This window comes from Vanessa cardui, chromosome 28 (genome assembly GCF_905220365.1).
Source record: "Vanessa cardui chromosome 28, ilVanCard2.1, whole genome shotgun sequence".
NCBI classification, from domain to species: domain Eukaryota; kingdom Metazoa; phylum Arthropoda; class Insecta; order Lepidoptera; family Nymphalidae; genus Vanessa; species Vanessa cardui.
Window position 1 is genome coordinate 1,966,481 of NC_061150.1, and position 12,917 is coordinate 1,979,397.

Sequence of the window (12,917 nt, forward strand, 5' to 3'; positions counted from 1 at the left end):
TTTTGTCACATTAAATTCGGCACAAACTTCGTGTCTTCCCACTTTCATAAACGGATCGAAACAGACTTCAGTTTTTCACGTAATGATAACGATTGTAGCTTTCGTTTTGGAATTTTTTCAAATAAACATCTGTATTAATTTGTGGGTAGAATAAGAATGAGTAAAAAAACAATGTTATCTCAGTTACAGAGGTTTATGCAAATAAAATTTACTCGCCGTCTCAGTTATAGAGGTAACTATGATGATAAATCGAAAGAACGAATCCCAGGTATAGAGGCTTACCTCGTCCCACTATCAGAGGTAATTCAGTGCCAAAGTGTTGGGACCTCAGCATGAGTTCTAGTTATGGTGGTTTCTCACTTATGCAGGTCTCACTTAATCAAGTTTCACTGTAGTAGTTGAGTGTAACAGTGATGTATTATTAATAAAGATATATTAATCATAAGCTGTTAGTATTACACAAAATAGCTGGGTTATATGCAAATCGCATGAAATACGTAAGGATAAAGTTTGTTTTTCTTTTTTCCTACTTCCATCAACAATACACGGAAGTATTATCATATTTTATTAAAGTTATGCTTTTAAAACTACTGATCCCTTTGATAAGAACCCTTTGTATCAAATTTAAGCATAGCTTAGATAGATTAGGAGCGTATTAACGCCACTCGAGCCAAATAAAGGGTTGACTTTGGAAACTCGTCACGATTTTGGGGAAACAGTGCTGTATTGTGTGTGCTATGGCACTTTCAGATGGTAAAAAAACTTGCAGTTAATACCTGTTGACTTTCAAGCAGGATACTCGTATATTAATTTAAAATATTTGTATTTAACTAACATGACTTTGTGTTTTTTAAATGTTGAAATAGAGTAACTACTGAGTTTCTTGTCGGTTCTTTTCGGTGGAATCTACTTTCCGAACCGGTGGTAGCTTCACTTAATTGTTAAATGACGATTCAAAAGTGCTTGTAAAAGCCCACTTGAATAAATTTTATTTTGATTTTGATTTTATATACTAGAGGTTTTGTTCCTAAAAACAATAATATGTTCGTTGTGGATGAAGGCTTTGATTCATACATTTGATTGCGCAAATTTCATACAAATCCCGTCTCTATTAACTCGGATTCAATATGGTCTTATTGGTTTTACCCTTAAGAGTGTTTATAAATAAATAAATATGAGACAACATCACATACATTACTCTGATCCCAATGTAAGTAGCTGAAGCACTTGTGTTATGGAAATCAGAAGTAACGATACCACAAACACCCAGACCCAAGATAAAATAGAAAACTAATGGTAATCTACATCGACTCGGCCGGGAATCGAACACGGGACCTCAGAGTGGCGTACCCATGAAAACCGTTGTACACACCACTCGACCATGGAGGTCGTCGTTATAAGAAACCGGAGAGTGTTCTGCACAACCATAGCGTCCAAAGCTGCTTTCGAAATTGTTGATGAAAAACCTAATTTTAAATTTCGAATTATTTATTTTTCTAAATGTCAGGAACGGAGCAGAGGGTAGGTTTAGTTATATCGACGAATTCACGGAACTTCTGCTGCGTTGATGTTTCGTTGACGGTGAAAATGAATTGGGCAAATATTTAGATCAAATTCGATGGAGCATGTTTTCATTTATTTTGTCCTTCACGCAATACAAGGTAATACGACTGCTCCTATTTAAAAAACATCGTATAAAAAAGTATCAATTAAAACCTATAATACTTAGTGGTAGGGCTTTGTGCAAGCCCGTCTGGGTAGGTACCACCCACTCATCAGTTATTCTACCGCCAAATAACAGTACTCAGTATTGTTGTGTTCCGGTTTGAAGGGTGAATGAGCCAGTGTAACTGCTGACACAAGGGACATAACAACTTAGTTCCTAAGGTTGATGGCACATTGACGATGTAAGGAATAGTTAATATTTCTTACAGCGTCAGTGTCTATGGGTGATGGTGATCACTTACCATCAGGTGGTCCATCAGCACGTCCACCAACCTATACCATAAAAAAAAAATATTTCTGATCTATAAAAAATTTGGTTAACTTTTGCATCATGCATATTGGTATTAAAATTGTCGCAATTAGTCATTACCTAACGGGAATACGTCGCATTGCCAATAACCTCGTGTATTTATTTAAATATATAGTACGACACAACTTAAATATAGCATCGGCTAAATTCGTAAAACCGATCACACCCGAACTGAGTACGCTCTCCCAAATTATAAATATTTATTTCTTATGCGAATTTGATCTTTACACAAACGTAATAACGTGTAATATCATATGACGTAATATATTCGTTAATTTGACGTCGATTTACATGCACTTGCTTTCTCTGACGCGTGAATCTATAGCGACGAATAGCGTCGAATGGTGCGATAGGGAACTGTTTCTATTGCCTATGTAAATCGGCAGTGATAGGCTTTATTGAATTTGCCGATGCTACATCTAAGTTGTGTCGTACTATATACTGCTAATATACCTTCACATGTGTTTTTTTGTAATTTTAATTTGTCTTTTGTAACGTTTTATTTACATTTTGTTTATTCAATATATATTTTTAAGCAAATTATGACTTTAATATATTAGATATATGAAATTGTTTTATAATGGTCTTATGTAACATAGTTGTAAGTTTTTGTGTATGATGTTGACTATAAATAAATAAATAATGTGTCTTTTAAAATATATAAATAAACAAATTTGAACCTCAATGAAGGACATATTTAAATTTGAAACCTATATATCTAAGTCGTATAAGGATATTTTGATTTGTGTATACATGGCGGACATTTTTATTTTGACCTTTCCTAATGCACGCAGGGTGACGTAAACAATACTACGTCAGATTCACAGCGCGTACACCCGAGGCTCGCGGTTTACGCAAACTGAGCTTTCGATATAAATTAACGTAATCTATATATGTATATCTATATATGGTGACTCCATGGTCAAATAGAGGTTAGAGAATACCGGTTTTCATGAGCACGTCACTCCGAGGTCTAGGGTTCGATGTTGAAAAATTCATTAGTTTTCTATGTCGTCTCGGGTCTGGGTGTTTGTGACTTCATTTTATATATATATATATATATATATATATATATATATATATATATATATATATATATATATATATATGTCTTCTATATATTGTGTTCTATATAATGTTTTGTAATTGTATCGGTTATTTTAATTTCGGAAGCTCTTCTTATATATATATATATATATATATATATAACGACGTATGGAGTATTTGTATGAAAGTCCATCATTTTTTAAGTTACAAACATGACAGTTTATTTTTGGGCTACAGATTAATAATTAGTAGATAGTGTTTCTGGATAGGTGTTCTACCCTAAGGGGGTGAAAATCTTCAATGTGTTGTACTATGAGGTCTTAAATTAGCATAGCGTAGCAGTCTTAGTCAAATCTTGATAACGCTCGTCGATTATATATTTTTTTTCATAGTATTACGTCATATGGCATATTAATTTGGTGTAACGCTACAGATATTCAATTTGTTTTTATTTTACAAATGAGAGCAATCCGGTCTATTTATAATCTTGGAGCTAGAGACTCTCTTCGGGATGTTTTAACAAAGCAGGAATACTCACTGTAGCATCAGAATATATTTACAACAATATTATGTATATTCACAGTAACATTGATCACTTTGATAAAATCAGTGATAATCATTGTATGTGCACTAGGAGTAAGGATAAGCTTGTAACGCCAAGTTTCCGACTCCGCAAAGTCAACAAATCCTCCTTGGGGCAAGGTATCCCTTTATGTACTAAAATTCCGCAGATTTTTTTTTCATAAATCCAATTCAAATTTAAAATATACTTTAATATTTATCTATAATCCTATACAGATAATAAAAAGCGTGGAGCTAATACTTGTCGATTTCCAGGTAGTATATATAACATCCATATAATATAATAAGTTTCCGACTCCGCAAAGTCAATAAATCTTTCTTGGGGCAAGGTATCCATTTCTATAATAAAATTCCACAGACATTTTTAACTTTGCCGTCTCGTAAATTCAAAACGTTTATAAAAAATACATTGGTGAAAAAGGCGTATTATTCGATACAAGATTTTGTAGATGATAAAAAAGCGTGGAATGAATACCTGTTGACTTCCAGGCAGGATATATTAATTTAATAATTGTATTAACTTAAAAATTAACTAACATGACTGTATTTTTTTAAATGTTGAAAAAGAGTAACTACTGAGTTTCTTGCCGGTTCTTCTCGGTAGAATCTACTTTCCGAACCGGTACCACCGGTTCGGAAAGTAGATTCTACACTCACTCAATTGTTAAATGACGATTCAAAAGTGCTTGTAAAAGCCCACTTGAATAAAGTATACTTTGATTTTGATTTTGATTTTGAATAGTATTTAACTAACATGACTGTATTATTAAATGTTGAATAGTGACTAATGAGTTTCTTGCCGGTTATTCTCGGTGGATTTTACTTTCGGAACCGGTGTTAGCTTCGCTTGATATAGTTGTTAAATGACGATTCAAATGTGCTTGTAAAGCCTACTCGAATAAAGTTAATTTTGATTTGATTTGATTTAATGGCCAATAGCGTCCCTGTTCCTCCTATATATATATATTGTTAGAAATAGAATTACGAAATGATATGTTTTAAATATTTCAATGGCGGCTAACAGGTTCATTCTATGACAGGCAAATCGCTAAATATTCTGACAGCTAAGCGCTTTTATGTTATAGGTTGGCGGACGAGCATATGGGCCACCTGTTGGTAAGTGTTCATCACCCATAGACAATGACGCTGTCAGAAATATTAACCATTCTTTACATCGTCAATGCGCCACCAACCTTGGGAACTAAGATGCTATGTCCCTTGTGCCTGTAGTTACACTGGCTCACTCACCCTTCAGACCGGAACACAAGAATACTGCGTACTGTTATTTGGCGGTAGAATACCTGATGAGTGGGTGGTACCTACCCAGATGGGCTTGCACAAAGCCCTACCACCATGTCAAATGACGGATGGACCATTCTCGTCAACCGTCGTCCTTATATATCCGGTGTTGCTATATGTAATATATATATATATATATATATGTCTTCTATATATTGTGTTCTATATAATGTTTTGTAATTGTATCGGTTATTTTAATTTCGGAAGCTCTTCCGTTTTTAAAGGTTGATGTACTTAAAGTTACCAAATCGTATTAAAATAGAAATAAACACGTATTATATCGCAGATGACGATGCAATTTCTTCGATAGTGTTGTATATAAATAGTATCGATGTCGATAGTATGAGAAGTAAAACCGATATTATCGATAGTATTGGAAAACATCCGCTCTTAAAGTCTATCGACATTTTCGATGGTTTTTTTTTTTAATATCGATAACGAGTGTGCATTTTTAGATACTATCACTTTAATATTGTCTTAAATTTTCGACTACACATTGAAATAAAACTAGCTATAACGGATTTGAATCGCGTATATTAGTAGTAGGGTACACGGGTAGTCTACCCGTGACCACGAACGCTGTAAAGTGCTCGAAACGTCGGGATGTTAAAAATAATTAATATACGCGATTCAAATCCGTTATAGCTAGTTTCATTACTATTACTTTCCCATAACGACACTATATTCAAATAAGTTACATTAAATTTACGCCAATAAATTGTTTAAAATTAATAAGGCCTGTGCATTTATTGAACCAATTTTGGCAACACTGTTGCTGCTGTCAATATTTTTTTCTTTGATTAAATTAAAAAAACATAACTTAAATAAAAACTAAACCATTAAATATTTTATCGATACTATTTATACCAGGTAATTCTATCGATATACTGTCGATAATCAAAGTATCAACGGTGCACAACACTGGTTTCGATGAAATGTCTCCCATTGTGTTATTTTCATTGAAAAATGACATCATTAAAAAGTTCCACGGCGAACGATGCAGGCAAAGTGTTTTCAAACATATGTACGCTTTACAATGCGCTTTATATATGAAAATCACGGAGTTCATTCTTAACCGAGCAAGCAATGGATATACGAACGCTTTTTCAACACGGATTGATAGTAAGCTCTGTAAAAATATCTGTAGAATAAATATCATAGCTATTGTAATTTCAGAAGTTCACTAACAACAACAGCCTGTAAATTTCCCACTGCTGGGCTAAGGCCTCCTCTCCCTTTGAGGAGAAGGTTTGAAATATATTAATATATTGCACCACGCTGTTCCAATGCGGGTTGGTGGAATACACATGTGTCAGAATTTCTATGAAATTAGACACATGCAGATTTCCTCACGATGTTTTCCTTCACCGCCGAGAACGAGATGAATTAGTAAGACAAATTAAGCACATTAATGATCTGTGATGCTTGTCTGGGTTTGAACCCGCAATCATCGGTTAAGAAGCATGCGTTCTAACCACTGAGATATCTCGGCTCATTTTCAGTAATTCAAAATAAAATTACGTTTTTCAATGATGCTCTAATCAATCTTTTGTTACAATGCCCGCTATCGCCCAATTGTTCTCTAATGACAGCTCAATCATATTTAAAATAAGAAATAGTGTTACATGCCATTATTAAATGCTATGCCATATAAAATAATATTAATTACAGTTTTACAAATTATTGATCAATTAATTACAACAATAATTGTATATAATAAATTCAATAGCTCCTGCTATATCTTTATATGCAGCAACACTGTGATACAATCAATAATACAGAACCAAATGAAAACACCGTATCGGAGGCTGGGGTTACTCTCTATACTATACTATATATTTATAACATAGTACCTGAAACACAGGTAGGAAAGATGTTAAAACCTGAAAAGTATCAAGAATATGTACAGTCAGAGTAAGAAAACCTTCGTCAGTTTTCAAATTCATTCCTTTATCAAGTCTTAAGCTCTTAGTGCCTTTTGAACCCAAAGTACTAAACTGACAACTGCATATAAAATTAAACTTACATATTATGATAACTCGGTTCAAAATAGTGCAACATGTTAGGACTACGTCTAGTTTTATATCAACATGAAATCTCTTTAATGGCGTAATTAGTCATTCTATATTTAATTAGATGTGTTATCTTCTACTGAATTGTCAAAATATGTCTGTTAGTGTCATATATTCTCGATCGGTAAAGCAGATTATCGCTCACACTGAGCACACAAAAATAGATCTTAAGGTGACGAACCGTTTCTTACCCCGACTGTCCATGGATGTCCAAATAACTGTCCAAATAATTGGTCAGAAATAACATCAAACTCTATTTAAGCATCACTACGTAAAATCTATGATAAATAAATAACATATATTAACAAATAGTACATAGGCACTCAGCTATTGTGGCATATAATTAATTCCCGTAGTATGAGCCATTCCTTTTAAGTTTTATACCAGATTTTGGAAAACGCAACTAGGTAGGAATTCCATTACATCGAAATGATCGTTGTTATACGAGGTTTGTTCAAAAGGAAAGGTGAATTTTGATTTTTTTTTAAAAGTATTCATTTATTCGTCAATATTAATTTTGTTCCCTTCAAAGTAATCCCCCTCAGATATACAGCACTTATACCAGCGCTTCTTCCAATCTTCGAAGCACTTCTGAAATGCGATTTTCGGTATGGCCATTAGCTCGTACTTCGATTTCGACTTTACCTCGTTAATAGTGGCAAAACGCTTTCCTTTCATTGTTTTCTTTAGATTATCGAATAGAAAGAAGTCGCAGGGAGCCAAATCTGGTGAATAAGGTGGCTGAGGCATGATTATGGTGTTGTTTTCAGCCAAAAATTCACGAACAAGCATTGATGTGTGAGCTGGTGCATTATCGTGATGCACAATCCATGATTTGTTTTTCCACAATTCCAATCGTTTGAGTCGTATTGCTTCACGTAAACGTTGCATTACTTCTTTGTAATACTCTTTATTGACCGTACGACCTGTTGGCAAGAACTCATGATGTACGAAGACATTGTAATCGAAGAAAACAGTGAGCAAAACCTTCACATTTGATCGAGCTTGACGTGTTTTTTTGGTCTCGGTTCATCTGGTCGCTTCCATTCGGATGATTGAGCCTTGGTTTCGACGTCATAGCCATACACCCAGGTTTCGTCACCAGTTATGACCCTTTTGAGCAAATCTGGATCGTTGTTAACATCATTCAACAACTCCTGAGCGATACTAATGCGTCGTTGCTTTTGCTTAAAATTTAGCAATTTCGGAACAAACTTCGCTGCTACACGTTTCATGCCCAAAACCTCAGAAAAAATTGTATGGCATGAGCCAATTGATATGCCAACATCCTCTGCAACTTCCCTTATAGTGACTCGACGATTTTTTAAAACTATTTTCTTTGCTGCTTCGATGTTTTCTTCGCTTGTTGACGTGATTGCAACTCCAGGACGCTCATCGTCTTCAAAATCTTCTCGGCCGTTTATAAAGCGGTTATACCACTTATAAACACTTTTTTCAAATAAAGTAGACTCGCCGAATGCCACAGTCAACATTTTAAAAGCGTTGGAACACTTTATTCCATTTTTAACGCAAAATTTAATACAGATTCTTTGATCCATTTTATTCAAAAATAAAAAATCGAAGAACATACAAAAACGCCTTTTCTTTTTCACTTGTCAAAAAAAAAAACTACAAATTCAAAATGGCTGATAATATCGACATTTGAGAACCATATATGTACCAACATAACAAAAAGAAAAAATCGACGATCGAATACATACAGCCCGCGAAATTTCAAAATTCACCTTTTCTTTTGAACAAACCTCGTACATCACGATCAGTATGAAAGACATATATCATGATAGTCGCCCTCAATTCAATAAAAAAATAAACAATTTTATCTGTGCTCAATTTTAATCGTATGTTTTTATTATCTATTATATAATTTTAGATTAAAAATATGTTTACATAATATATTTTCGCTAATAATCTTATTATATTATGCCGTCTACTCATGTTTAGGAATGTAATCTAGCTCAAAATTGTGTGCGTCTGCAATTTTATTATTGATTTGATTGGCTCTATACTCTATTTCAGTCACAAAAGGACAAAAGCCAAATAAAAAAAAAAGCATTTGACAGCAAATTGTCGCGATGTCATTGGAGAGCTTGATTAATTTGTGTTGTTGTTATCTGTGTTGTAATGTTCACTGTGGATTTGCAAAAACATGGCGTTTTGAAAATAGACGACGCTGTTATCAGCACTGTAAAAGTAATATATAATGGAAATATATTTTTTTTATGGAATAGGTTGTCGACGATATGGGCCACCTGATGGTAAGTGGTCACCATCACCCATAGACAATGCTGCTGTAAGAAATATTAACTATTCCTTACATCGTCAATGCGCCACCAACCTTGGGAACTAAGATGCTATGTCCCTTGTGCCTGTAGTTACACTGGCTCACTCACCCTTCAAACCGGAACACAACAATACTGCGTACTGTTGTTTAGCGGAAGTGTAGCTACCCAGGGCTTGCACAAAGTAAAGTCACTAGTTAAATAGTTGTATTACAAATAAGGATATATTAATTATGAACTCTTAGTAGTGCACAAAATCAAAATACACTTTATTCAAGTGGGCTTTTTCAAGCACTTTTGAATCGTCATATAACAATTAAGTGAAGCTACAATATAGCGAATCGCGTGACATATACAAATTACAAAGCTAGCGTTTGTTTATCTTTATTCCAACTTCGTTTGGAATATAGTCTAGTATATTAAAACACGTGAGCATCGACGCATCCTGCGTCCTGATTGGTTGATATTTTTATACGTCATCTCGTCATCATGCGATACTGTTCTACTTCATTCTTAATAATCTGTGATAGTAATACTATTAATGAATACACTAGTAGAATGAATGTTTATTTATTATTTGTTTTATTTATTTTTTTAATATTATTGTCATTAAGTTAAACATCTATTTCTTTTTTTTTTAATAATCAGTTTGGGTGGGAAAATATCTTTTGTTTTTTTTTAAAGTCATACCAATGAAATTAAAATCGATTACACTTTTATGAAATCGTATACACTAACAAAATATGATTTTTATTAAATGTATAATTATATTATAAATGTATAAATATAAAAAAAATATTTCTAACATTATCAAATTAATCCGGCCGTCAGCAATGATATTCTAACAAACAGATACGTTATACCAATACTAAACAACAGAAAAAGGTGTGCCGCGCCGGGGACCGTTTATTTTACATTTCGTTACAAGTAAAAAGGATAGCTTGATAAAAACAATAAGTAAAAGGGATAACTAGATGTTTTAATTACGCAAAACGTATTACTACGTAATTATGATGTATCATAACTTATTAGTACGTAAAACGACTAAAGGCAAACGTCCCAATTAGGACGCTTTCTAGTCTTCACTTTTTGCGCGTTAATAACATATCTGTTTACTAGAACATCATTGGCCGTCAGTATGTTTCAACGCGATCTGCAGTAGTCAATTCGAATCGTCGTTTTCCACACTTACGAATAAAATTATCATTCGGGATATACTGTGACAGATACGACAAGAAACTTAGTAGTTACAGTTATTTATCCGTCAATCAACACAGGTAATTAAATAGGTACAATTAAATTCATTAACACTGTGCTATCTACATTTATAAAATTACTAAATGCGTACCTGTATTCACGGTACATATACCAAAATGACATTTTTTACATATTTTGTTTGTCTGTTTGTTCCGGTTAATCTCTGGAACGGCTGAACCGATTTTGACGGGACTTTCAGTTGATGTTATAAGGAGTAAGGCTAAAAAATTTGTTTTTTTGTTAAATTCAAATGCTCACGATTAGTGCACGGCTAGTAATACCTATATATATATATTTCGAGTGGATTGTCACTCGACGACGCGATATAATTATATGACGAATAATGGCTTACGACTAACGTGACACATTCGAGAAACTTCAGCATTTTCTACTCTGTTCATTGATAGACTTGAGAATAATTCGTGAAATCTTAATTTTACTGAAATTATATTCTAGGATAGACAAGAATATTAATTAAACAAATATCGTTCGTTCGTTTTATGTTCGCTGTAGCGCTGAATCATTATATCGTCTAAAGAAACTGTTATAACTTGCAGCGCTTGATCGCTTTAGAGAACAGTTTTCAAGCGTTCTAGCCGTCATGTGTCACAACAAGTACAATTAATTAAGTAATTACGAAGGCTCTGCAACCCATGTCCTGTTCCTTTGTCCTAAACTTCTTCGTCCCATTTATGACGTTCTCCCTGCTAAAGTCCCTCGCCCTATAAATGTTGAATGTTTGATGACGTTTGTGTTTAGTCCATTTTGTTCAATTTTATGTAAATATATCAAATTTAATAAAATTAAGTTGTGAATAGTCCAATTTAGTTTCATATTTTATTACATATATAGTTTAGAATACTAACAACTATTTTTAATTATCCTATTATTAACTCTTAATGTTTGTGTTGTTCTAAGTTAAGGATTAACAAGGAAATTAATACTACTATTCTTGGCTTTAAAATTCTATTCAGTTTAGTGTCTCAACCGTCCCGATCAATCTCATTCGTGTCTTCTCCATCCTACGTGACATTGGCGAAATAATCTGTGCCCTGCCGGCACAACTAAAAGCCATTAAACTAACAATTGTATTGAATTAATTAATTCAATTTATGATGTATTTAATTTATTAAATAAACGACCTCCGTGGTCAAGTCGTGTGCCACTCCGAGGTTCTTCTAATTGAAAATGTTATAGAGTTAATTGAATATAACTTTTAAAATTAACATAATTCGTAATATTAGAATTTGAATACATACTCTACTATATATATGTATCTCACTACATCGAACGAGGAAAGAGGTCATTAGCACGATCAGCTGTGCGGCCTTGAAGCATTATCACACATACCGTTCGGTTCGGAAACTCTTATTATTTATTTAATATGGAACTCCAACAGAGGTACATATGTAATACAAAAAACACAGGTTTAGACAATAAAATATTAAATATACCTCCAATTATAGGAGAACGCAACATGCACTTATAAAGTATTGAACTCTAAAACAAAACTTAAGAAATAAAAATAAAAGAAAAATATAAAACTAAAACCAATAATTCATCGAAAACTATTAAACAAATAAATTATTTGTTAAATAGTTTTTATTAGTGCACAATATAGCTGAGTTATAAGCGAAACGCATGAGATGTGTAAACCTATCCTATCTTATTTATTACTAGCCTGCGACCTTGTACACGTTCTAATATAACAAAAAAAAAGATTGTAGCCTAAGTTACTCTGAATTACGAAAACGATGAGTAAAAGCTACATAAAATTAGATCATATTTAAGTTTAATTTAACAGGTAAATTGATATATATCTATGTGTTCTAAGTGTTCGTGGACATTTATTATACATGGGTTTTTTGTTACAATAATGATAAACAGTTTCGACTTTTGGCGTATTCAAGTACAGTCGGGGTAAGAAAAGGTTCGTCACCTTAAGATCTATTTTCGTGTGCTCAGTGTGAGCGATAATCTGCTTCACCGATCGAGAGTGACATATTACGTCGCAACGATTTGATGTTTAGATTCAAGAGGTACTAAGAGCTCTATATGACAATGCGAAAAAATAAATTGTGAATTATTGTAATCAGTGTATATTATGAGTTTAAAAATGGTTATTCACTAACGAAACTTGAAAATAATACTTTATTCATTCAAAAATCCATAAATAAAATTGCATTTTTTCAAACGTTTGTCACGTGACACAAAACGCTCCTGATTGGCCGGGCTTATGATGAAGTCACTTGCTTATTAACCTTGCTTTTCTACTATGTGTACCACAGATTAAAATAAATAAAAATGACGTCACCGACCCCATTG

At 33.3% G+C, this 12,917-nt stretch overlaps 1 protein-coding gene across 1 annotated transcript; it reads right to left on the bottom strand.

The window, feature by feature from the left end:
* Positions 1–8,024: 8,024 nt before the first annotated feature.
* Positions 8,025–8,528, bottom strand: LOC124541353 (protein GVQW3-like). Its single transcript, XM_047119207.1, has one exon. The coding sequence runs from the start codon at positions 8,526–8,528 to the stop codon at positions 8,025–8,027; it is 504 nt and encodes a 167-aa protein (XP_046975163.1).
* Positions 8,529–12,917: the final 4,389 nt, after the last annotated feature.

Excerpts from the sequence above, each read along its gene's own strand:
- LOC124541353 (XM_047119207.1), bottom strand. The coding sequence starts at position 8,528 with ATGTTGACTGTGGCATTCGGCGAGTCTACTTTATTTGAAAAAAGTGTT.